At 35.9% G+C, this 27,136-nt stretch overlaps 1 protein-coding gene across 2 annotated transcripts in view; it reads right to left on the bottom strand.

The window, feature by feature from the left end:
- Nucleotides 1-191: 191 nt before the first annotated feature.
- The window catches only part of ASPM (assembly factor for spindle microtubules), a 69,095-nt gene continuing 42,150 nt past the window's right edge, over nucleotides 192-27,136 (bottom strand). The window contains exons 18-29 of one of the 2 annotated variants that reach the window (XM_035010398.1): nucleotides 22,001-26,752; nucleotides 18,653-18,819; nucleotides 17,117-17,213; nucleotides 15,785-15,994; nucleotides 14,647-14,796; nucleotides 13,630-13,821; nucleotides 12,986-13,178; nucleotides 12,677-12,831; nucleotides 10,892-11,068; nucleotides 9,792-9,961; nucleotides 5,019-5,126; nucleotides 192-219 (exon numbers count right to left, since the gene is read on the bottom strand). In XM_035010398.1, the coding sequence (XP_034866289.1) occupies nucleotides 5,024-5,126; nucleotides 9,792-9,961; nucleotides 10,892-11,068; nucleotides 12,677-12,831; nucleotides 12,986-13,178; nucleotides 13,630-13,821; nucleotides 14,647-14,796; nucleotides 15,785-15,994; nucleotides 17,117-17,213; nucleotides 18,653-18,819; nucleotides 22,001-26,752 (6,366 nt within the window). In that variant the 3' untranslated portion in view covers nucleotides 192-219; nucleotides 5,019-5,023. Of the gene's footprint in view, nucleotides 220-4,859; nucleotides 5,127-9,791; nucleotides 9,962-10,891; nucleotides 11,069-12,676; nucleotides 12,832-12,985; nucleotides 13,179-13,629; nucleotides 13,822-14,646; nucleotides 14,797-15,784; nucleotides 15,995-17,116; nucleotides 17,214-18,652; nucleotides 18,820-22,000; nucleotides 26,753-27,136 lie in introns of those variants that run through there. The other variant, XM_035010399.1, reaches the window with a different exon arrangement.

The following is a 27,136-nucleotide window of genomic DNA, read 5'->3' as shown; positions in this document are numbered from 1 at the left end:
TCCCTCCCTTTGTCCCTTTCCCCCACTTACTTGCACTCTCTAAAATAACAAATAAATCTTAAAAAAAAAAAAAAGTAGACAGGATGCCTGGGTGGCTCAGTCGTTAAGCGTCTGCCTTCGGCTCAGGTCATGATCTCAGGGTCCTGGGATCGAGTCCCGCATCGGGCTCCCTGCTCCTTGGGAGCCTGCTTCTCCCTCTGCCTCTCTCTCTCTCTGTCTCTAATGAATAAACAACAAAAAAAATAAAATAAAATCTTTAAAAAAAAAGTAGACAAACACTTGAACAGGCTCTTCATCAGACATATCGATGGCAAAAGAACGCATGAAAAGATGTTCAACATCATTAGAATTAGAGAAATGTAAATTAAAACACAATGAGATATTTTTAAAATTATGTTTGACTGTAGGAAGTGTTCCTGAGGATGTTACCAATGTATAAATATACAAAGAAACATATTGGGCAGACATACTGCATTGCTTCACCCGCTCAGAGCGGTGGTCTCATTGAAAACTGTAATGGACAAATAAACCAGGAGGAGAAAAGATGTGAGGAGCTGACGAAGTCAATTAAGTGAACTTGTTCACTCAATATGATATAAAGAGCAAAGAGGAGACTCTACTGGAAAAGCATCTAGAACCAGAGGTGAAAATGAGAATGAGGGGTGATGGATGGAGTGATCCCACTTTTTATTTTTTGTTCCTCACAAAATTTTTTCTGTTGACTGACCCAGTTGTCTCCAGACCCGCACTGCACTGCTGTGTACTAGTGGAGCTCGCTATCAACGCACAAGATGCAACGTTCATACCATTAAAGGTGACAGTACGTGCTCCTAAAGGAATGTCAGAGCCATCACACATTTCCCTTATGTGGCCAAATTAGGGGTATCTGCTGTCCCATTACTAAGCAGCAAGGACAGTCCTATAATTCTTTATCTGTCAAATCTAACACTTCTCACTGGGAATAGGACAAATGGGAGGCCATGGTAAGATTGATGTTACTGTCTGCTTTGCTGGTAATTAGTAAAGCTGAGCCAGGGGAGGAAGGTCTGGGTTAAAACAGCAGGCAAGAAAAGGAGCAGGAGTTCTGGCAAACAAGACGGTTTTACCTGAAAATACTCTTAGGTGTCTCTCTCAGCTCTGGTGCTAATGGCTAATGCTAGAAGCCACTTGACCCCGTTTTCCCAGAGAAGAAAAATTGGACTCAAGCTGATTTATGAGTCTGCCCAGTCTCCACTTGGACAAACTGGAGATGTGATGCAACACTGTCTGGGATTTGAATACCGGTATCTGCCTGGAGCCACCTTTTGGCTCACCATTTGTGACTTAATTTCCTTGATTGGTTTCCAGGTAACCCGAAATTAACAGTATCCCCAAATTGCACAATATCAGAGATCTGCAGTCTGACAGTGAGGCTCTGAATCAAGACGAGTGTTTCCTGGGAAAGCTGCTTGGGTATGATGGAAAGGAGCTTGCTTCTGCTTACCAGTAGTCAGTACCTTGAACACAAATGGAACTGAAAGGTCTTTTAGGAAAATGGCAATGGAATTCAAATGGGCTCAAGGAAAGTAACCGTAGAAGGAAGACCCTGAGCAACATTGTAAATCAATGTCTTCAGTAACACTGTGAAAGTAATTATGTTATTGGACTATTCTTTTGATGTACCTTGATAAAGATCAATCGTAAAGATTGATAGCAAGAAGAATTTATTTCAAATATTCAAACAATGTTCGGCAGATATGAAACTTAATGATGCTTTGGTAAAGCAAGGGCAAAGTTTAGATCAAATTCATTTTGTTTTCATTTAGATCATAATTGTAAAATTGTAAAAAATACCACTATTACAAAGAAAAATACCACAATTACAAATAAAAAGTTATCTGCAGTAATAATGAAATATTATTCATAGGATAAAACTCTATATTCTGAAATAGGCTTCTATAAATTTATTAGGTAAAAATGTGTCCTTAATTTATACAAGCTTCAGAAGCTGTTTTATTTATATTTATTTTTTTTTAATTTTTTTTTTAAAGATTTATTTATTTGAGAGAGAGAGAATGAGAGACAGAGAGCACAAGAGGGAAGAGGGCAGAGGGAGAAGCAGACTCCCCGCCGAGCAGGGAGCCCGATGCAGGACTCGATCCCGGGACTCCAGGATCATGACCTGAGCCGAAGGCAGTCGCTTAACCAACTGAGCCACCCAGGCGCCCCTCAGAAGCTGTTTTAGGTGGTCCTCCACAAACATTTCTTGAAATGAGCAAGTTTTTAGAATATTTCCTTCTTCCTTTACATAGGTTGGAAATTTTAACGCACACTCAAATATATGTGCCCTCAAATATAAATTGAAATAAATATTTCTCTGCATTATATGAGAAATAATAAAGAAGTTATAACCAAAGTATTTTCATTGGGATTCTCCCTCTTTGTTGAAAACAGAACTATAGAAGATTATTATCACTCTTTCTTTACAATAAGAATCAATGACTGAACAATATGTAAGTTAAAAGCAAGCCTATTAGATGGGGCACCTGGAAGCCTCAGTCAGTAGAGCATACTATTCTTGATCTTGTGTTGGGATTTCAAGCCCTATCTTGAGGGTAGGGCTTACTTAAAAAAAAAAAAAAAAAAAAAGGCAAGCAAGCCTATTAGCAAATTTAGCTGCTGGCAACAAGCAATCCAAAAGATAGCATTTCCTTATTCAGTAAATGTAAATGTACTAGGTTTTCATTGCTACAGGCAAAATTTAGAAGTTACAAAGATAATAAACCTGGAAAAAAATCACCTATTGAGAAAAATTCAACAATTTTGAATATAGAATGCCTAATGTGAATTTATTCCTCTCCAGCATGAAGCCAAAATACAGTAGGAATAACAAGCTGTATTAGGGATATATAGATAAAATTCTCCAAGGATCTAAAAGTATGTATTTTACTTGCAAAAATCATAGCTATATAACAATATATTTATTTATACATTTAAAACTAAATTAAAAATGATACTGTATGGGCATAATGACATCTACTGGACATTTGGGTTAATAACAGTTAACAAGAAGGTTAATTTGAAACTCACCTAACTTCATCATTAATAAAATCATGTAAAATAAAATTAGATTGCAGTTCATACATTTATTTTCCTTCTTTAATATAATGTAATATCTCTGTGGAAAACAGTTACTTCTAAAGTAAGAAAGGTTTAATTACTTCTCAACCAGTCCTCCCAACCATCAACACAGACACAGACAAGCCTTTTAGCCTTTAGGTCTTAGAATCCTGATATGGATTTATCACATAAATTTAGGAGGAATGTTCTTCATATAAATGTAGGCTATTATATAAAACTCATAAAAATTTAGTTTGGGGCGCCTTGGTGGCTCAGTCGGTTAAGTGTTGGACTCTTGGTTTCAGCTCAGGTCATGACCTCAGGGTCTGGGAAAGAGCTCCCAACTCAGTGGGGAGTCTGCTTGAGATTCTCTGTCTTGCTCTCCTTCTGCCCCTCCCCTCCCGCAAGTACGTGCGCGCTCTCTTTCTCTAAAATACATACTTTAAAAAATTTAGTCTGAGTTTCAACAATGGAAAATTTTTTAACATCTGGAAGTCATACTACTATATAGAAATACTTTTTGGTTAGAACCATCTTAGGGGTGGCTAGGTGGCTCAGTCGTTAAGCGTCTGCCTTCGGCTCAGGTCATGATCCCAGGGTTCGGGGATGGAGTCCCGCATCCGGCTCCCGGCTCCGTGGGAAGCCTGCTTCTCCCTCTCTCACTCCCCCTGCTTGTGTTCCCTCTCTTGCTGTGTCTCTCTCTGTCAAATAAATAAATAAAATCTTTAAAAAAATAAATAAATAAAAATAAAAATATTTGCTAAAAAAAAAGAACCATCTTAAAGGAAATTAATACCAATAAACATTATATCCTAGTGGTAAATAGATTGCTTATACTAAGATTTTGTTAAATGAAAGAGAAAAGCAAAATATTTGGGTAAGTCAACAAAAATGATGTTTGAAAAATACTGAGTACTGAGAATTCCTAAAACACTTTATTAGAAAGAAAAAAATGGCAAAGAAATACCAAAAATTCTACAGTTAATTTCAATATATTCTAATACACCAAAACAGTCTTTAGAGCTATCCTAACCAAATCTCAGCCAATTTCAGACTAATTAGGTTTAATCCTTATTCTAACAAATTCGTAAACTAAGTGGTTAAATGATCTCTGCATTTTTAGCTACTCTTTATTCATTTAAGAGAGTTAAAAACTTTTATGGCTTCCATATATGAACAGACTTTGGGATGCGATCAGATCTCAAACAGCCACTGGAATTAGGCTTCTGTGGTCCTGAAACCACATGGTTTAGTACTGGTAATAGTGACCCAAAGCTGTTGAAAATAACAAATTAGGTTTCAACACCTAATCATTATCAGGACTAGGCGTAAAGTGTCTCTTGTAAGCAACAGCATGCTCTTTTCAGGTCAAATTATAACTCTAATCAGTTCAAAGTTAAGGGTTTTTAGTATATAATGGGCAGGTTGAATTTAATTTGCCTAGAGGAGCTCACTTGCCTATCTGGATGGTCCAGTCAGTCAGGGAGATAAATGGAGATGTTGTTTGTAGCATTTGTGAGATTATTTTGTTCTCTTGTCACTTCTAAGTGTGTTGGCAGAATCTTATATTTCCAAAATTAGTTTTAGAAAAATGCTTCACCTATAAAATGAGAGTAATAAGCTATTCTTTCCCCTTTTGGAATATGATTATATTCAGACTAATGTAATATTTTTAAGATAATAGACATGAATAATAATGTTAGAATCATTTTTATGACATAGTGGTTTCTTACATGCATAAAGCCATAAAATAATAAAAGAAACAACAAATATGAAAACAGTTTATTGTTATATATATATTTTTAAATTTTAATACAAAATCAGATTTTAGAAGTTGTACAAAAGAAAGCCAAAAACACTTTACACATTCATGATTAGCTTTAATATTTCTTTTTACTGTATATACTGAAAATGTTTACATTTACTAGTAAGGAATGCCAAGCGTGTCCATCACCATTTGAATAGCTTGTAGGGGATTTGTGATTTCTTCCATTTTATCTCTTCTCAAAACCCAATCTGGTTTAAGTCTGTGAAAAGAATAAAAATCTTGGATTAACAAAGTTCTTCTCTTAAAAGAGTTACCTTCACTATTTTGCCTTAACAAAAATGTGTCTCCTCCTGAACACATCACTTCCCTTACAACCCTCTCAAACAGGTGAGGGTTTATTGCCATTTACCACTGTCAGGCTATTTCTCACCATCCTTCCTCCTTTGAGGCTTATGCTATTTAGCTCACCACTGCCTTCTGGTCAACTATCAAACTCCCGGTATTTTGTTCTTTGTAAACTTGGTTCTTGGTCTTCTCTCAACTCCTGCCACCATTCTCAGTAACTTCAACATCCATGTAGCTAGCTGAAAATCCAACAATCTCATCTGTCAGTTTTGCACCCCCCTTCCTTCTGTACCACCTCAACCAACTCCTTCTTACATCATCACATGATAGCTTTCATCATCATCAGAAAGTACCCCACCACTGACATCTCAATTTGAGACTACCATTCTCCCACCACTTCTGATTCATCCATGTCATTTGATTTAATACATCTACTGCACATATTCTTCCACCCCACTGAGATCTCTAATTCACTGACCTCAACACGTACCCATCATCCATCAGAATGCTGACCTTACTTCCTTCCTTGTCTAGCTTAGGTCCATCAATATAATCTCCTTGGCAAATTTCATTAATGCTACTGTTTCTCTTTCTTATTAATTTCTAATGGAAAGTTCTATTTGGATTCCAAGTTGAATCCAAATATCTGCCTTCTCCATTCCTATACAGCTGAACCGGAAGAAAAGAAAGATCGCAGAACCAGGCTGACTGATTTTACATCAATAATTACAGAACTAAATGGGTGCCTGAAATTGCCTAGTATGCTTCCTTCCTCTTTCCCCAAGATGACCATTTTATTCCTTTCTTCTTTTCAAATGACCTTGCCACACCCTCTCTGGTCTGCTTTTGAACCGATGCTTATAATCTCATACTTCATTAAGAAAATAACATCCATTGGAGGGGAGCTCATACATCTTTCTCACATAACTCCCTACTATGTTATGCATTTCCATCTTCTTAGTCTTCCCATTTGGTTAAAAATCCAAATATCTATTAGTTGGTAAATGGTCAAAGTGTGATATAGCCATACAATGGAACAGTACTCTGTGATAAAAGGAAATGAAATTCTAATTCATGCATCAATATAAATAAATCTCAAAAACATTAAGCTAAAAAAAGAATCCAGTCACAAAAAGCTATATACTGTATGATTCCATTTGTGTAATAATATAAAAAAGACAAAGCTAAAAGTATTGAAATAAGATCAGCAGTTGCCAGAATCTAGGGGTTAAAAGGAGATAACTGATTGCAAACGGGTACAAGGTAACTTTGGTGTGATAGAAATATTTTATCTCAGCTGAGAAAAAGGGAAGCTGTTAATTCATGTTAATCACAGTTTTAAATATTTTATTTATTTATTTGAGAGAGAGAGAGAGGCAGAGCATGAGCAAGGGGAGGGGCAGAAGGAGAGGGAGAAGCAGGCGCCCCGCTGAGCAGAGAGCCCGATGCAAGGCTCGATCCCAGGACCCTGGGATCATGACCTGAGCCGAAGGCAGATGCTTAACCAAATGAACCACCCAGGCGTCCCATGTTAATTATAGTTTTGAAAACATAATTAGCATTAAAATTTCCCAATTCCTTAAATAGAAATCAAATGTAGAAATGGTCCTCATTAGTAAATTTCAAGCAAGTAGGCTCTTTTTTATGTTATACTGTGAAATATGTAAGCATAAAACCAATTTACAACTACTACATAGTTTATAATTATGAGTAATTATAAAGCTAACTGCTATGTAACCCAGGTCAAAAAATAGTGCACTGTCAACACTGTAGGATTTATGATTTGTAGAGAAGTGCTGAGTCATGGAGATGGAGATAGGCAGGGAAGGAAGGAAGTGGGAAAGGAAAGAAGGATATTAAACATCATCAGTTAACTTAGTTCATCAAAATCAATTAAATCTTTTATTAATAAGGTAAAACCAGAAAATGCTAAATTAATCATTTTTAAATAAAATTTTAATTGCCTCAGCAAAATATAAAAGTTATACCTGAAGTTCTAATGTTATAAATTTTGGACCAAAAATGAATTCATAAATAATAACAATTTTGTAGATTAAATCAGTATTACAATTCTAATTTATATCATCTAACTGAAGAATGTTGCTAGAGTTCTCTACAACAGAAGACCAATTTTTGTCATAAGAAAATTCATCAAATGTTACCCTTAATAAAAAGGATGAATTTTACTGTATGTAAACTATATCCCAATAAACCTGACTTTAAAAACTATGTAATAGCATGTTTAAATTACTATATAAGTTTCTAAACGTTGACTCCACGCTTCTGAACTTCTAGCAACACAGAGCAGTAACTGAGTTTGCAACCGGGCATGGGTCCAGGGGTAACACTTAGAACAGTGCAAAAAGGCGTGAGGTGATTCAGGTGTGCTTTTGTGACAATAATCATATTCAGATACTCTTGTGTACCCAGAAAGACAATATTTAGTGGTCTTATCTTTTTGTTATGTCAAGATTCATCAATAGATTTGATTATTGTCACCTACAAAGATCTAATTCATCTAAAGCTTTGTTATCAAACTTGCATGAATTGTGGCCTAAAGTAGACCTATTATTTCACTGGGGCTACAAATAATAATAGTTTCATATTCCTTCTGCATTTATTAAACAATTTTTTTAATAGAAAACTCCTACATCAGCCATTGGATTGCCCTAAGATACAGTATATATAAGAAAAATGGGACATACTTGATTTTTTCCTTTCACCCATAGTAAGCATCACGAGTTGTTTCTCTAGTATCCTTCAAGGGTAACCAATGATTTTTTTCCTTAGTATCATCATAAACTCATGAATTTTTCATATGATGTGGTCCATTTGTTTTTTAGTCCTTTTTAATCTATACGTGTCACCACTTAACCACTAACCTCCATCTTGCCAAGTCCAACGGGCATTTTTCATACCTTATCTAACAACCTCTCGGCAGCATTCCACACAGTTGATGTGACACCACTTTGGAATATCTTCTATCTAATTACCAATTCCTTTTCAGAGCTGTTGGCTGGTTCTTTCTCCGAGTTCTGGAGAAAGTGGGGTTGCCCTGAGGTTCGGTTTGGGAATTTCTTTTCTAGGAATTCTCTTCCCCTGAGGTGACTGGATTTATTACCATAGCCTTAAATGTGATCTAATGATTCCTGAATCTAAGGATTACCAAATTTAAATCTCTAAACTGATTCTTCCTAGAACCTAGAATCAGGCCTAGAACCACAGCCCTGATTTTCTAAGAGTTTGTTTGTCTCTTAACTGTCACAGGAACCTCAGGCTTCCCAAAACAAAACCCATGATTCAATGCCCCTTCCCACTCTATCTTCTCCTGTCCTTTCTGACTTTTACTTCTTGTAACTACATCCCAGAGACAATTTCCCAGTTAAACTATTTTAGCAGGTCCTCTGAGTTATTCTCTATCCTAGTAGCTACCACAATCTTTATTACTTTATTCACTTATTTGCCTATTTACTGTCATTCTCCTGAAGTATGTGGCTCCATGCTGTGTCATAATCACAAGTTCAGCACTTTAAAGCATAGGGTGCAGCTCCATACCATACTTACTCTGACACTGATAGAGGTGTCTACTTGGTTAACCAGATAAGCTAATACCCATTTTTTAAAAATTTCTAAAGGTACATGTCTTAAACTAGTTAAGCTACTATTATCTCTATAGGTTTGCTGTTGATTGAATGGCCACCCCCCAAAAAAAAGGTATGTCCACATCCTAATCCTTAGAACCTGTAAATATTACCTTATTTTGAAAAAGGGGTCTCCACAGATATGCTTAACTAAAGGATCCTGAGATCAGCTCATCCTGTATTATCTGAACTGGACCTAAATCCAACACACGTCCTTTTAAGGAGGAGGGTGGAGGAGAAGAGGCCCATGTGAAGACAGACGCAGGGAACGGAGTTGTACAGCCATGAGCAAAGGAACACCTAGAGCCACCAGAAACTGGAAGAGTCAAGGAAGGATTCTGCCCTAGAGCCCTCAGAGAAAGTGAGGCCTTGCTGACACCCTGATTTTGAACTTCTGGTTTCAAGAACTATCAGAGAATAAGTTACTGTGTTGTTTAAGGCCACCAAGTTTGTGATAATTTGTTACAGAAGCTCTAGGGAAACTAGTACAGGGTCTCATAAAGAACTTCTTCAGAAGGAGAAATTTCAAGTATCAGGATGATTAGGAGAAGAGTTGGAAGTTGATACTGTAGCCAGGAGGGATTTTCGGCAGCTTTCGAACAGTGTAGTTTGTTCTACATGCAAGGAAAAAAAAGTTTATACTGCAAAGCTTATAAAAAGCTAATTGTTACACTTAGTACTTAACTATTTAATACAAGGAATTTATCAAATAACTATTAAATACCCAAAGCCACAGTGTTATTATTACTTCATTATTTCCTGAGATTGTCTACTTTAGATTTACCACAGATTCTATTTTTACTCATATGTTGTTTCTCCATTGTCAAGTACAGTATCTTGCTTATAGTATGTACTCAAAAAATGTTCGCTAAATGAATGAATGAATGAATGAATGAATGAACAGTGACACAAAACTATAGAGTACATTTACTGCTTACCTTGAAACAATTCTGGTTCTTACAGGTGTTTCTGGAATAAAGGGGATACTTATAGAAGAATTCATCTTTTGTTTATAAAGTATTCTTTCAGTATTCATTTTATGTTTACGAGCTGTAAGCTTGTAGAGACTATAAATACGGTCAACAACTTTGGACCTACTTCGAACACCCTAAAAAAGAAAATATACATTTATTAAAACAAATAAAAATTTTGTATCCCTTCTATGCTAGTAAAATCAACCATAAAAACCACCATACAGTGAACTTATGAGTCTTTAACAAAAAAAGCCATGCTTTCCAAGTTGAGCAGTTAGACTGGTTTAAGTTATAAACTAATTTGTAAGACAATTATAAAAAAGGTAAATATTTAAAGATTGTATACCTAGCTCCATACTGAATAAAAGGGTAAATATTATAGTCAATAGACCTATTATATCCAGTTGCCAAGTCCTGTGAATTTTCTCTAGATTTCCAAAGTTATCTACTTATCTCTAACAACCCTAGGTCAAGTACAGTTTTTTGCTTAGACCTCTACATATCTATACGTCCCTCCTTCCTGGATGGTCTCCCTACCTCCACACACACTTTCCCAAATCCATTCTTCAATCAGTAGCCAAAGTCATGTTGGACCTTAAACTAGAACATACTCCCTCATGTAAAATCCTTCAGTGGTTTTGTTCTGTCATAGCCTGTGGTCCCCCCATGTTTGATTGTAACACCTAGAGAGGTCTTACCATAGAAAAGCTTGAAATGTATTTATGGTTACAACAGGAGGATGAGGAGTCACATATATGTGGTATTCTACCTTGCTAGGATAATTTGTTACTTTCCTCGTAAATGGGAAATGGCTACTTATAAAACTGTAATAAACTTTATTTTTAAAATTCAGTTTCTTTAATACATTAGAAAACCTCCTATATCAACACAACACACATAGCACACAACACAACACGCAAACAGCTCCTATATCAACAAAAAAGGCAGGTCTGAACACACACAAAACCCTATTTAAATTGTGACAATTACTGAAGGAAAAATGTAAAAGTCTTAAACCTAAAAACCAGGAAAGATAACCTCAAAGGAAGATAACTAATACTTACAGAGGCTCGATTTGTTGTTTTCAATAAAACAGCTAACAAACAACAAGTTTTTGTAAAAATGCTTCCACCCTTGTCTGCGACTTTGTCACCAGGCTTTTCTCGGTACATTTGCAAAAGGTCCAGCAATGTATCTATGCAATTTTCTACATCATAAACTGCTGCAGTAGTTTTCTCATACTTGAAGAGAACAGAATGAAAGCAACATAACAAACACATGTTAGCCTTAGAAATAGCCCAAGCGAAAGAAAAGCTTATGGCCAACTTTTTGGACTATTTATGGCAAGTCCAAAGGACTTCGGGAAATGACTTTTTTTTTTTAAAGATTTTATTTATTTATTTGACAGAGACAACGAGAGCAGGAACACAAGCAGGGGGAGTGGGAGAGGGAGAAGCAGGCTTCCCGCTGAGCAGGGAGCCCGATGTGGGACTCGATCCCAGGACCCTGGGATCATGACCTGAGCCGAAGGCAGACGCTTAACGACTGAGCCACCCAGGCGCCCCGGGAAATGACTTCTTGATATTACTATCATTTCTGGATCCATTTTATATGCATATCTGCATTTTAATTGTTTTCTTCCCAACTGACTTTAAAGTTCCACAAAATATGAATCAAATCTAAAATCTTTGAACATGAACTCCCTAAAAAGCTTAATGACAAGGCAATTTTACTGAGAACCTCGAAGGAAAAAGATAACTTATCTGTGGTAGTTAATCACAGGGTAAAATAATGATAAAGACTAAGAGGAGGATATATTTTTCCTGCTTCAAATACCTAATTGTATCACTAGATTCATACTGAAATTTGCATGGGAACAAATAATGCTAATGATACTAAGATAAAAACAACAATAAACAATATTAACAGTTAACAATTGGCACTTTTATGTATGAAGCACATTCTATATATTGACTCATTTCATTCTCACAATAACATTATGAGGTGGATACCATTACTATACCCATTTTACAGTTAAAGAAAGTAAAGCACAGAGAGGCTAAGTAACCTATAATAAGCTGTAGAGCTGTGATTCAAACCCAGGCAATTTGGCATCAGTCTGCGTTCTTAACCACCACTTCTCAGTAAGAAAATATCAGGTCAAGTGTTCTAAGTTGTGGCTAAGGGGTTGGGTGGGGAAGACAAATCTGTCATCTCAGTATTTTTAAATGCATGCATTACAGTTTATACAGATATCTGCTACCAGTCCAAAGCCAAAAATCTTAAATGCTAATACCTATATAGAGTCTTACATACAGGGTGACTAAGTGATAGCAATATCTTCATCATGTTTTGCCCGACATGATTATAAGAGGTTCTATTGTTTTGATACAATGCAGTGGACAAGAACACCAGCTCTGGAGGTGGACAAAAATGGATCTGAATTCAGCTCCATCACTTATCACACTCAAGTGTTTAGGCAGGAGACTTAACTTCTATAAGGATTATTATTCCTTCTCTATAAAATCAGAATAACAACATGAACTGCCCGAGAGGATTATTGTAAGAAAAATTAAATGATGCATGAAAAACACTAGCACGTAGGAGGTACTCAATGTTAGTAATCATTGTTATTAATATCATAAAGACAGAAAAAATAAAATCATAAAAAATTAGTGTTTTTATGTACAATTATGTTAACAGAGTAAACATTTTCCCCCCTAAGACTCTTGCACATAAATGAATTCTAACTGGGCGATCTAAGTTTTAGTGGTGAACAAGCATGAACTTAATTTGCTGGGTCAGATTTCTTGACCAATGAACAATTCATTATTAAAATGGAAAACTACCTTAGCGACATTAAGCAAGACTTGTACAGCATATCTGATGACTTCCATACAAGGAACGCTGCGATTACAACTTCGGATCAAAACAAATATTTTAGAAACTGCTCCACTCTGGGCCATGTTCTCACAACAAAGTGGAGACAATCTAGTAACTACCTCTGAAAGGAGGGGAAAAAAAAAAAAGAGAGAGAGAGATAAATTCACAGCAACAAAATGAAATTTTAGCTAATATCGTATTATAACATTCTTTGTACACTCAAAGGTAAAAAGGCATTTCTAACCTTATACAAGCTATTGTTAAGAAAAACTAACCTAGGTGCTTTAAAGCCTCAAGAATAGCAGAAAGGTGCTTGTAGGTCAAAAGATAATGAAGTGCAAGTGCAGTTCTTTTGTAGAGTTTGTTTTCTTCTCGAATCTCCCTGTTAACAAGTTGAAGACTTAGTCGTATAGCTTTAATTTTTGTACAATCATTTTTCTTCCTCCAAGAGTATCCTCTCCATAATGCCTTAAAGAGACAAAACACAGTAATTTTAAGATTAACCCCATGATATTTTGAACTTATATCTACATCTATTTCTACAAAATAAGTATTTTCAGTAAATTTATAAGATATAATCAGACACTTTGCAAATAAAACCTCAATTCATGTTCTAATAGTTAAACCAATTTTTATAAAAAGAAATATATATAATATTCCTGTATATAACCTGAAGCATCACTCGTTGACCTAACATGTCTAAATCTATACAAAATGCTAAAATACTTTTTCACCTCAATCCTAAATGTCTCTAGGGAAATTTGAAAGTAAAGGGCTTAATAATGATATAGTATTTATGAGTTATTCAACTGGCAAACCTCAGCTTTTTAAAATGTGACTGTGTTTTTAAAATGTTAGATATCATGTAGGTGAATTATGAACCAAAGTCTGGAACTAACATCATAATATTTCCAGTTACCTGAATTTTACTGATTCCATTATTAAATTTTTCCTGTTTTTTACAGAGGAGAAAACGGCGTACTGCTTTCTGTATTACTGATGCAGCCCTATTTTGCTGGCTCAGACATTCTTGAATTTCATGCTGACTTCTGATGATGTTATTATACTTCTGAGCAAACCTCTTTTGCTGTAATTTTGTTCGAAACCATCTCTGTTTAAAACATATAGGAATTTTCTTTACTTCAGGTTTTTAAAACAAATAAATACATATATACACATACATACACAAACGAAATAAACAGAACATTATATTGAAATGTCTTTCAACCCTCCCCAGTGGCATTACTTCTCCACTCCACTGGGTGCAAATCTTCCAGTCCTCATTGGGCATGTGTGAATTTAACCCTGTACAACAGAGCCTTCATTTCACAACGTATTCAAATTCTAGCAAGCTGTATGTGTCATTCTGCAGTTTGTTTTCTCACTCAATATTTTACATATAAGTATATGTTAATGTATGTAAAGAGAGTTCATATCCAAAATACATAAAGAAAGCTTATAAATCATAAGAAAAAAGAACATCCAAAAGAGGAAAGGGCAAACTGTATGAAAAAGCACACAATACACAGATAATAATTTGAATAGCCAACACATGAAACATTTTTTAAAACTGCTGGCAATCAAAGGAAATCCAAAGCAAAAATGAGATGCAATTTCCCATTCATCAAAATAGCAAAAATCAGAGTCTTTAACACTATGTGTTGGCAAGAATGTAGAGAAACAGGTACCCTCAGACTTTGCTATGAGTATAAATTAGTATAATTATTTCAGAAAATAATTCATAGCTTTATTCCTGTGCCTTAAAACATCAACCTATTTCTAACCCATCAAGCCATCCTAAGTACGTCATCCTATAAGCAAAAGGCTACATATTATATGACCTTAGCATAAGGTATTTGGAAATTATTTATTAAGATAGAAAATTTGTAACAAAAATTATACCACATAGTTTCACTGCTGCAAAGGAAAAGCTAACCTGAATACAGATGACTGAATTAACTCGCTTGTTAGCATTCTTCAAAGCCATGTGAAGTTTATATGCTCTTTGAATTCTAAAAGCAGACAGGTGATAATATGCAGCCGCTGTGAAGTGAAGAAGCCTAATTCTGGTTTTCTGTTCTAAAATCTAAAAGAGAAATAAAAAATTAACCATATATTTGACTCTTAAGACAACTGATCAATGTTTATTTTTGTATTTCCTCAATACCAAATTATGTAAATTAGCAATAAGTTAACTTTTAATTATTAAGATTATTTACATTGTAACTCAAAGTGATTATAATCCTTTACTATACAATATTTCCACATGTGTAACCCCTAACTCAAGGTATAAAAAGCAAAATTATATTGTGGGCACCTTACTAAAGAACAGTATTTAATTTAACTAGGCTACACAAAACAGCTAATTAGAGCTTTGAATGTACTAACTATAATGAGAGAAGTATATGAATACTAAACTCAAAACAAATTACAGTACTGGAGATGGTCACAGTAAGTCAGACAAATTTATTCGAATCGATTTCTCCAGTTATTAGGCAGTCTTGCACAAATCTAGCACAAGACTCCTGTAGCAGAACCTCTCAATAGTGGGCCTTTAGACTTCCAATTTATATTTAATGAGCACAATATAAAAGATTTCCTTTTTCATTTCAAATTTTTTTGTCTTTGCCAGTGCTTCATATATTGGATGCTAAAAACATCATGAACTCTCTCAGAGGATTCTCTCTTGCTGAAGATGTGGAAGTTATCACAGGAATGGTAGCTCACAACACCTCAAAGAGTTGCTTGGTGGTAGCATATGGCTACCTGAATCACAACCTCCTCCATGTGTGGAGCTCTTCCCTCACTCTTCTTTTAGTTCCTTTGTTAAGATTCATTACAAGAGAAAATTTAGTTTGCATTTTTGGTGAGCATCTATGAGAAACAGGCTCAAAGAACAAAACTCGATAGCAGACAGTGATCTTGTTACATGGCTCTGCAGAAGCTGAATAAATTCAAGTTAATGGTTATATTTGCTCTGAAATTATTCCCCAAAGTCTAAAATTTCTTAACACATTTCAACATCAAACAGTTTCATTTCATAGGACTGAGATATTCTACTTATAAATACTTACTCTTTTTCTTACTAACCAACCACGCACTAGTGCTTGCAGAACAACTGCAGATTTTTTTAATTCTACATATTTTATCCTTTCACACTTTCCGTCCTTCCTGGCTCGTATATATCTCTGTATGGTCAAAGCAGCAGACTTTTGCCGAAGAAAAACCTGCCTTCCTTTGTATCTTCTAAAATTCGCTTGGATCAAACAAGCAGCTCGATGTCTCTATAAGGAAAAATGTGGAAGTGGCATTAATAGAAAGGCTTAATAATTTCAACCCACTGGAGGTTTCTGAATTTCTCCATGTAAAATGAGATGGTATAATTGTGATTTTTCCTTACATTTTTAGCTTAAGAATGTCATATTTCATATACAAGAAAAGGTGATGGTGTATCATTTCTAAACCTATATAGGTCTACAGCTAAAAATTAAATTTTTATGAAGGGGCAAGCCAAGGTCAATAGATATCTGGTGCTCTTTCCCTCTCATCTTCTTGATACCTCTCATTGTGAGGGAGAAAAGGACTAATACTACCACAGGACAGATACACTTAATAAAAATGCTAGCAACGTAAAGAACAGAATGGGCATTGTAAACAGCTGTCAGGGAAGCTGTTTGTTGCTTCAAGGACCATAGAGAACATCTTAGAACTAGCACATCTCAGTTTCAATTACATAACATCTCGACAACCAAATTCTAAGACACCTGAAGAAGTATATAAATTAAAATGGGAACTAGGTTTGCTTTAAAACATAGATTCCCCCGCCAACTGGCTGAATGACCTTGGGCAAGTCACTTTATCTCTCTAGACCTCAGTTTCCTCATTTGTAAAATAGGTATGCTAATAACAACTACTTCAGAGGGTGACTATGAGAATCCAATTAGCAAATATACACCAGTAGGTATAATAATAATGGCTGTATAATAATAGTGAATATTACATGAATGTTGAAATTTATAAGTAGAATTTTAGTTTTGATTTCTTTAATAAAAGGCTATACGTACTGCAGCTATTCTAAACTTTGATGTTAAATATTTTTAATAGATCACCAATTGCAGTTTAAAGAACATATTATTAAGATTTGACTTCTAGTAGACAAAATATGCTACATCTATTAGGACTTCCTCCAAATAAATTATTTACTCTAAAATTAGTTACTTCAAACTTGGATTTGAGAATATCTTATAAATATACAAACAAAAGCATTCATAAAAAGTATTTTTATGAGTGAATACAATTTTTAATTAACTGCAATGATGTGTTTAAAATGTATAGTTAACAAAAAACAATTTTTGTTTCCTAAAATAGTTCTTTGCAAAGGAGCTGTTTTTTCTTTCTGCACCTACTTTCATCATTAAGAAGTATTCACGAGCTATTCTTCCAGCAAGTGTAGCTCTCCATTTTCTCTGAATGATAATTGTTGATGCTCTCACGTTCAGAAACCTAAAAAGTAGTTATTGGAAAGCAATTACAAGTGTCTTTAATCTACTCAATAAATATGTATTGTACACCTCACCCCCCCACCCCCCCACTAAATCTTAGAGAAAGAAAATATAAGAAAGATGAGAATAAAAGAAAGTGGAAAAGTATAATTTATATTTAAATTGTAGCCATTAGAATTCTATACATACACATACACACACCCTAAACTGACACAATGAAAAAGAAGTTTTGCAATTAGCAATACTGGCAATATTCCAGGGGTAAGAAATATGAGTTTCTAGACTGAGAAAGAATTCTGAACAGGATCAAAAGAAAGCACAATTATGTAGACCTAGACAAAGCCTAGATAAAGGGGGTGTGGGTAGAAATAATGGCAGAGTATAAAATCTGAGTCCATATGCAATTGAGTCATTGAGCAGACGGGAGGGGGTCACAAAGAGAACTTGGGAGATTAGAAAAGCATCAGGCAAATGAGAAATGGACACTTGTTTGAAAGGAAAGCTAGGCATCATGTAAATATTTAAAAAGAAATATTCTGTAAGTAGAACTGGAGAAAAACTTAGAAAGTGAGGGCCAGAGATTAAACTTTAGGTGTCAACGTGGTGTAATACATAAAAATTGAGAATGGATTTAACTTACATGTTGCCACATTTCTTAGAAAACAAAGCTGAGCATTAATAAGAAAAATTCAGCATTTTGGAACAGGAAACTTAGATACTGGTCCTTAACAGCTGATAGCAGCAACTATATCTTTATATGGTAAGCCCTGAGCTTCTACCCATGGAATCTATCAAGAAACTCTTCTAACACTAGTGTGTTCTCCTAAAACAATCTTTAAAACCACCACTGATACAATAATTCATCAATTCTGATAACTGAAGAAAAATTCTTACACTATGAAATAAAAAATAATATCGATAACCTGGTAAGAGCTTTAGAAAAGGTGTTTCAAAGAAATGAACAAGGAATAGGAAAATACAATGAACATAAATAAGTTGGTAATTAGGTCTTCATCATTAAGGTAAAAGAGTGTGGGGGCTAAGTTAAAAAAAAAGAAAAGAAAAGAAAAATGAGTGAGAAAACAAATTTTACCAGTAGCTAAACTGACAAACAAAATGGACTAATGCACTAATAAGGAAACCAATATTTTCCTGGATTATTTTATTCACTTCCCCTTACCCTCATCCCCATACGAAACCAAATCAACTTTAAGTACTTTTTACTGAATTATATCAAGGCTCTATCTCAAAAAATAAGACAGTCTTAGAGATATACTTTGTTTCATTAATGGCGATAACACCAACAAAACAAACCATACAAGTTAGGCATAGCAAATATTTAAAAGAAAAATCAGTAAGCACTATTATTTTATATAAAGACTTGGCTACCACACACACACACTCCCCCCTGCCCCCCCGCCAACAGCTATCACATATTACCGTGTTCTCTCCTGTTTGGTATAGAAGCAACCTTGAATGATTTTAACAGCTTTTAGTACAGCTAGATATTCTTTACGTGCTTTCCAATACCTATACCAGGCTTGAATCTTGCAGGCAGCTTTCACTTTATGTAAATATTTTCTGGTTTTATAGCTCTTCCACATAGCCTATGAAACACATAAATATAACAAATATGCAATGAGATATATTTTCTTGTAAATTGAAAAAAAATCAGTATTAAAGACAGCTAGTGTAAGATTGGTTAGGTAGACAAAAATCAATTGCAGAAATATAGTCATATAATGACTCTTCTTTCGATTAGGCTCATTCATTCCTGACACCTCTGAGCCCTCTGAAAACTGATGGGCTCACCATAGTGAACACCTACTATGTACTTTATCACACATAACCTGTGGCTGCCTGAGAGCTAAGACTAATATAACCCTAACAAATATTTCTAAATTGTAATATATGTACAATGTCTGAAAAGCCAGATATGTGCATTGTCCTCACTATCTCAATCCATTTGGAAGAACAGAAGGAAAAGGAACACACTGACTATTCTACTTCCTGGGAAGGAAAGGAATCCTTCCCACCTCCCACTTTGCCTCCCTCACATATATCCTGGGTTTTGTGTCCAGGTTGCAGCAAATTCCTGAGAGCAACTCTCTATCAGAGGACTATCAGTTTTTCCAATTTCTGTGACCTTGAGGCTGACTAAATGTTTAAGTGAAAATACAACTTATTAAGCTGTTAGCATTGTACTAAGCGCTGTAGGTCCTTACAACACCATAGGTAGATAATATCATTACCTAATTTAGTGATGAGTAAATCAAGAGAAATTTAGTAACTTATTGATGCACAGGTAATAAGTGGAAACTTATTTTTTCTCTACAAATATTTCATGAAATGATTAAGATCTCTGTTTTACAAAACAGAAACTGATGTTGAGGAAGAAGAGACCTATTATATACCACATGGCCAGAAGGCAACAGAGTCAAGATCCGAACCCGAGTCTTTTTGACCCCAAAATACCTAAAACAAATACTGCAGCCATGCCTTACATGGGGATCAGGATCCAAAGTCAGCTGAGAGGCAAGAATTATATGAATGTCAAAATTACTCTTGTGATGTCCTTAACTTCCTCTAAGTATTTATGTGTGGTTTTTATGTAAACTAATCTGAATATCAACATACTGGTATTCACACCGGGAGCCAGGCATCAGTATTTCTAAAAATTCCAAGTGATTCCAATGTGCACTAAAGTTTGAGACCACTGATCATATGTTAAAAACAAAATGTGTAAAATATAATTTTTAAATTTAATTATATACGAGAAAAATAGCCAAAATTTCCTAAGATTGTTATTTTGGCTTTTCTGTTATTTCAGTTGAATATAACCCTAACTAATATATCCAATTAACATACTTCAAACATTAACTTCTTGGCAGCTTTGGAATTTGAGCATTCTTTTCTTCCTCCCTCAATCCTTGGTTTCTTGATACCATAAATCTTTCAGTTTTGCTTCTTCTCTCTTACTACCATGTTTTGGCTTCTCCTCTCAGTATTCTCAAATGTAGACGTTCTTCAGGGTTGAGTTCCAGGCAGGCTCTCTTCTTTTACTCATTTTCTACATTATTCCTGGCTGATCCCATCATCCCCATGACTTTAATTATCACATGTATGCCAATAATGTAGAAGTCAAATTCTGAAATCTGTACTACTCTCCAAACTCTAGACAAACACAGCCAACTGCCTTGCTAGACATCTCAACTGAGACATCTGTTAGGTACTTCAACCTCATCATGTACCCCAGACTGAACTCATCATCAATCTTCCAATCTGCTCCTCTCCTCACTCCCTATGTCAGAGAATGGTAACATCTGCTGAGTTACTTAAGCCATACACATGGCTTGGATGCTTGTTCATGCTCTATATAATGCAAATACTACCCCTTCCACTCAAACTAATCCTCACAATCCCATTGTCACTACACCTTACTAAACTATCTTTCGCCTGACCTAATGCCAATAGCCTCCTGGCTGGTCTCCGCTCCCCTTCCAGTCCCTCTTCCACATTCCTGCCAGAGTCATTTTTTAAAAATAAAAATATGATTCTGGCTTTCTCCTTTTTAAATTCTTCTAGAACTTCTTTTAATCCAGTAGAAGAGACTAAACTTGTGTCTATGTCTTACAAAGCTATGCACGATCTCACTCCCAGTACTGCCAGCCTAGTCTCCTGTCATTCTCTATACTCCACCACACATACTCGCTCTCTCATTTCTGAACTCTGTGTTATCGCTTACAGCTGCATACATGGGATACATTTTATTGGGCTATTTTAATTCATCCTTTGGCTTAACATCTCAACTTAAATGCCACTTGTCCTGGGAAGCCTTTTCTGAGCACTGGGACTAACTTAGGTTTCCCTTCTTTATGTTCCCAGCAACATAAACCTCTCATTTTGTTTTATAATTAAGCTTCCTTGCTCAGTTAAGTGCTTTAAGGACAGCAACTAAGTATATCTGTTTATGCCAATCAACCATGATAGCATTTGAGCACATTGCCAGCACTGGACATTTATTTGCTGAACGAAAACAGTATATCTAAGTTCAACAGCAAACCAACAAGATACCAACATATCACACCAAGGTTCAAAGCCCAGGTATGAACAGGTAGAAAATAAATTGCTGAAGTACCTAGATTCAATTCCTGGATCTGCCTCTCCTTGTGTGACATTAGCAACTTATTTAACCTTTCTCAGTTCCTTCATATTTCACCCACTGATATATGTATGTGTGTAAGAAATGCAGATATAATATTTTTGTTATATAGAATATATATATTTTATGTATAACAATAATAATATAGTGAAAAAATTATATAAAATTGCTTTGGAAACCAAAAGTTTAAATGCTCTGAATAAAGTACACATGTCTATCTAGCTTAAAGTGGTCTTATTAACAGATTGGTAGGGAATAAAGTTATACCATTTGGCCTAAATTTTGCCAAATCTCCCTTTACCTTAGCATATATTTCTCACTTAAAAAAATTTTTTACTCCGTAGAGAACTCCCATTTATCAAACTATATCCTCAAAATTAACACCTATTGAAATGCATTAAGCATAGAGTGATCATGTTCAAAAGAATTCCAGTTCTGTGTTGTATTAGCTGAATTATTATTAGTGCCCTTTTCCCATTCTCAAAAATGTTCCGTTTTGGAAGATAAATGAAATGGTCACATAAACGAAGTATTATTCTTTATGACCTGCTTAAATTAATTTTACAAATTCTAACAAGTATTGGTTAAAGAAATAATTCAAGCTTTACATTTAAATATACAAGTACCTGGATTTTTATGGTGCTATCTTTAATTTTCTGAAACTTCCGTTTCTGTATAAATCCTCTTGTTCTAGCTTGAATAATGATAACGCTGCTCCTAATTTGTAAATACACTTGTCTTTGATGTTGTGCAGACAAGAAGGCTCTGTGGTGATTTTGTAAAACCACTGCTGCCTTCCTATACAATAAAAACTGCCTTCTTGTTTGCCATGTCCTGAAATACTGCTGGAGGGTCACAGCCGCTCTTTTCTGCTGAACAAATCTTCTCCGATACACTGCCATCTGAAGGAAGGACTGAATTCGCAGGGCAGCACACATCTGCGTTTCCAATTTTCTTGTGACCATTTCACAAAAAGCTTTTTGATTTGTTACTGCAGCCCCTCTTTGAGGATACTCTGCCTCCTGGGAACAAGCCACTAGAGAAGCTCTATGCCACTTCTGAATCCTTAGTGCCGAGCTGTGAACAGCTCCATGCGGAGTTTCCATTCTGTGAGGGCAGAATGCAGATTGCTGGGCAATGGCTGCCACGTTTGCTTCCGATAGGTTTCTCAGTGTCTGTCTAACTTTCATGCCTCTAAAAGCAGCCTGAATAATTAGTACAGATTTCTGAACTGCTAAAAGTCTTTTTCTTTCCATTTTTACTCTGACATATGACCTATAATAATTCTGTATAACAATAACGGCAGTTTTCTTTGCTTGATAATCAAGTTTGGCCCTGTGCATTCGGTAGACTGCCTGAATTAGTGTGGCAGCCAGGTGCATATGCTGGATATCCTTTCGCACCTCAAAACCTCTGTATGGAGACTGTAGACAAATGACTGCTTGGGTGCGCACTGCAGTTAGCGCTCTGTATCGTCTTTGAACAAAAACTACTTTTGCTCTCAAGTGGAGATAACGCTTCCTTATTTTGGAGGCTTTAAAATGCTTCTGAATAATAGTGGCAGCCTGATGCTGTTCCTGAATCTGTCTCCTCATGATCAAGTCCGGGAAATCTGCCTGAATACAGGTTGCTGCTTTCTTGATGGTATCGTGTTGAAGAGCTTTCTTTTTATTTGCTCTGTATCTTTCTTGTATTACTTTTGTAGCCCACTGAATCTTTTGGTAAAATAGATACTGTCTATACATTCTATATGTGCTTTGTATTATGATAGCAGCTCTGTGTTTTTCCCTTAAAAGTTGTCTTGCCTTCATTCCCTTATATGCGGCCTGAATGACCAAAGCAGAATGTCTTTGTCGGACATAATTTTCTCTTTGCAATTTCGCAGCCCTGTGTGTTCGGTAATGTTGCTGAATTAGAACTGAGGCATGTTTCCAAGTCTGAAATGTAACATATGCTCTGTGCATTCTGTAAGTGGCCTGGATGAGAACTGCAGCCCGGTGCATCTCCTCTAACTTCTTCTTTGCCACCAGTCTTCGGTAAGATGACTGGATTGTAATGACTGCCTTTCGTAATTTCAAGAATTGGTGCAAGTGATGCTTGGCACAAATGGTGGCCCGATATTTCCTCTGAACAAAAATAGCAGCTTTTTTGAGGGAAATGAATCTTTTCCTCATCACTAAAGATCTAAACCTGCTTTGAATAAGGGTTGCAGAGGAATGCATATTTTTCAAATGTCCTCTAGCTTTCATCCCCCTAAAAGCAGCCTGAAGGATCAGAGCAGAATGTCTCTGTCGGAGAGAACGTTGTCTCTGTAGCTTTGCAGCCCTGTTCGCTCGGTATTGCTGCTGGATTATGGCTGAGGCACGTTTCAAGGCCTCATACCTCACATATGCTCTATGCATTCTGAAAGCTGCCTGGATGACAGTAGCAGCCCTGTGCATCTCTTGCATCTTTTTCCTTACCATCCATCCTCTGTATGATGACTGGATTTTAATGATCGCCTTTTGTAACCGCAGGAATTGTTGGAAGTAATGCTTTGCACAAACAGTTGCACGATATTTTCTCTGCACCCAAAGAACAGTTTTCCTGAGAGACAGGAATCTTCTTCTCACCCTGAGAGTTCTAAATCTCCTCTGAATAAGAGTTGCAGCTAAATGCATAATTTTTAAATGTTGTCTAGCTTTCATCCCCCTAAAACCAGCCTGAATGCGTATGACAGAATGCCTTAATTTGTTATACTTTTGAAATTGTACGTTTCTTTCCTTCACTGCCCGGTACCTTTGTTGTACTGTTTTTGTTACCTTCTTTAACTTACTAAAATAGGTTTGCTCTCTGTGTCTTCTATAATATGACTGAATGAGTGTGGCTGCACTTTGCATCTTTCTGAGAGTCTGTCTAACTCTTATTCCTCTAAAACTTGCCTGAAGAACAGTAACAGCTTTCAAAATTGTCAAGTACTTTGCACGCTGAATTTTACCTTGACAATGTGCTCTGTATCTTACCTGAATTATGACAGCGGCTGTTCTCATTTTATGGTATCTCATTTTTGCTTGATGCATTTTAAACATGGCTTGAATAACAGTGGCTGCCACATGCATGTGTTGGATTTGTCTTCTTACTCTAATACCTCTATAAATGGCTTGAATTTTAACTGCTGCCTTCTTGAAATTAAGATATTCCTTACGTTGATGGCTTGCAATTTTAATACCTCGATACCATCTCTGAATTATAACAGCTGAAGCTCTGCAGGTTGCATAGTTCTTTTTGGTTTTGTAAGCTCTATATGCGGACTGTATGGTGCCTGCTGCTTTGTTGCACTCCTTTATTTTTTTTCTTACTCTCATACTTCGGAAAGATAACTGTAAAATGACTGTAGCTGCTCTGGTTTTCAAATACAACTGACGCTGTTTCCTTCCAACACTATAAGCCCTATAATACATTTGAATCAGACAAGCAGCTTTTTTCATGATTTCCCACGTCTTCTGCTGCACATACATTCGACAGTATGACTGCATGATGACAGCACATGCGTGTTGCTTTTGAATCCTCCTTCTCACTGTTTTTCCCTTCCATGCAGATTGAAGTGTCAGTGCTGCCTTACGGAGTTCGATGTACTCCATGCGCTGTTTCTTTCCTGCAGTCCATGCTCTCAGATGTTGCTGGATGACTAATGCGGCTGTTTTTAACAATCTAAACTGTTTCCGGGCTTTGGCCATTCTAAAAGCAGACTGAATCCTCACTGCAGCTTGATGTTCCCTTTTGATCTGCTTTCGAACTTTCCAGCCACGAAAAGTAGATTGGAGAGAAATCACAGCTGCCCTGGTCTTTAAAAATTGCGTTCTAACACCACAAACAGTCCTGTATGTCCTGTACCATCTCTGAATCTTGATAGTGGACTGAAGCACATATTGGTATTTCTTCCTTTTACTATAGCCTCTAAAAGCAGTTTGAATTTTAAGAGCAGCTACAGATTGTTGTTTGATTAGCTGGCGTGCTTTATAACCTCTGTAAGCTGCCTGCAAACAAGTAACAGCTCTTTTGACTTGCAAGAAGTTCTTCCTCTGACTGATCTGTGCTTTGTGTGCATGATAGTAGTTCTGAATGACAACAGCTGCTTTATAAATTTCCAGGTAGTGCTGCCGTGTCTTTCTCATTCTGAAATAAGACTGTAGTGAGACAGCAGCTTGTCTTTGCACCCGCATCTGCTTCCGAACCAGGTGACCTCTAACAGAAGCTTGCAGTTTGATACAGGATTCCCGCATCTGCGTGTATTCTCGTCTCTCTAGTGCGGCCATTTTTGTGGACCGGTACTGTCGCTGGATACACAGCGTCGCTGCTCTCAAATGTAAATATTGTTTACGAGTTTGTTTCATCTTGACAATTGACTGTAACTGTACTGCAGCACTTTTTAGTCTCAGAAATTTTTTTCTGGAAATATAAGCTCTGTAACATGACTGAATTTTTATAATGGATGTGAGGATGTGAATAAATCTTTTCCTGGCCTTCATCCCTCTGTATGCAGACTGTAGAACAATGACAGCAGAACGTGTTTTCTGGTAAGATGCTAGAACTTCCTTTGCTAAAACATAGGCTCGAAAATGAATCTGAATTACAAGGGCAGCTTTCTTTACCTTCGTATATTTCTGTAATTGTTGCTGTTTTCTTACTTGCGCCTGCAATTTGGTAGTAATTTTCTTAAGGTTTAGAAATCGAAATCTGTCTTGCCTCATCCTCCAGTAGGACTGAAAAACACAAGCAGCTCTGGTTTGTCTATGTAGATTGCGAGCTCTCATCCTCCTGAAAGCGGCCTGCAGTCGGATGGCCGCAGCCCGTTTCTGCAAATAGCTGGTGCGCTCAGTTTTTCCTTTCAGATAGGCTTTGTAGTACTTTTGAATGGTCAGTAGAGCCTCTTTTTTTCTTTTATATAACTTTTGCGCTTGAAGACACCGGAATCTTGTCTGAATGATAACAACACAAGATCTAATGTGAATATATTTCCGTAATTCTTGGTGCATTCTATACCATGATTGTATGACAAGAGCAGATTTTTCTTCTTTAGCTCGTTTCCTGCCATGCCATTCTCTAAAAGCTCTCTGCAATATTATTGTAGCTTTTATTTGTAATTGCATTTTACGTTGCTTCCATCTTCTGAACATAGATTGGATTATGAGACATGATGACTTTAGCATCTTATACCTCTCTTGATCATGTTTTCTTCTTAAATAAGCATACCAATGTCTCTGAATTGTAACTGCAGCCCAAAGATGTCGTTTGTAAGAAGTAACAGCAATTATCATTCTTATCCTAGACTGCAGGATGATTGAATAATATTTCAATTTCAGAAACTGTTTTCTAGTGGAATATCTTCTCCAATACCTCTGAAAAAGGTAAGAAAGGACACAAAGTAAAACACATAACTTTCTATACTCAACACCTCTGCAAGTATTAATTTTTCTAACCTTTTGCTTAAAAATAAACATGTTAAATTAAAAAACAGTATTTTTTTGGAAAATACTTGTCTCTTTTGTTTGTAGTTTAGTTTCTATATTGATATAGCTATAGCCAATTCAGAAATCCTTGTCTCAATCCTAGTGGTATTTATATTTGTATTTGCATTTGTATTTCAGAGACAAAAGAAATATAAAGCAAGTTTATATTCTAATAGAATAACATATAAGAAAATAGTCAAAATAAAGCTATAGTAATATTCTGCTATCTATTGATTCTAAGTAATTTCCTATGAATGTATCTTTGGATTTTGT

This window comes from Mirounga leonina, unplaced genomic scaffold (assembly GCF_011800145.1).
Source record: "Mirounga leonina isolate KUSES-001 unplaced genomic scaffold, KU_Mleo_1.0 Mir_154, whole genome shotgun sequence".
Lineage (NCBI taxonomy): Eukaryota > Metazoa > Chordata > Mammalia > Carnivora > Phocidae > Mirounga > Mirounga leonina.
Note: the sequence above shows the minus strand (reverse complement) of the source record. Positions and strands in the feature narration are given on the sequence as shown.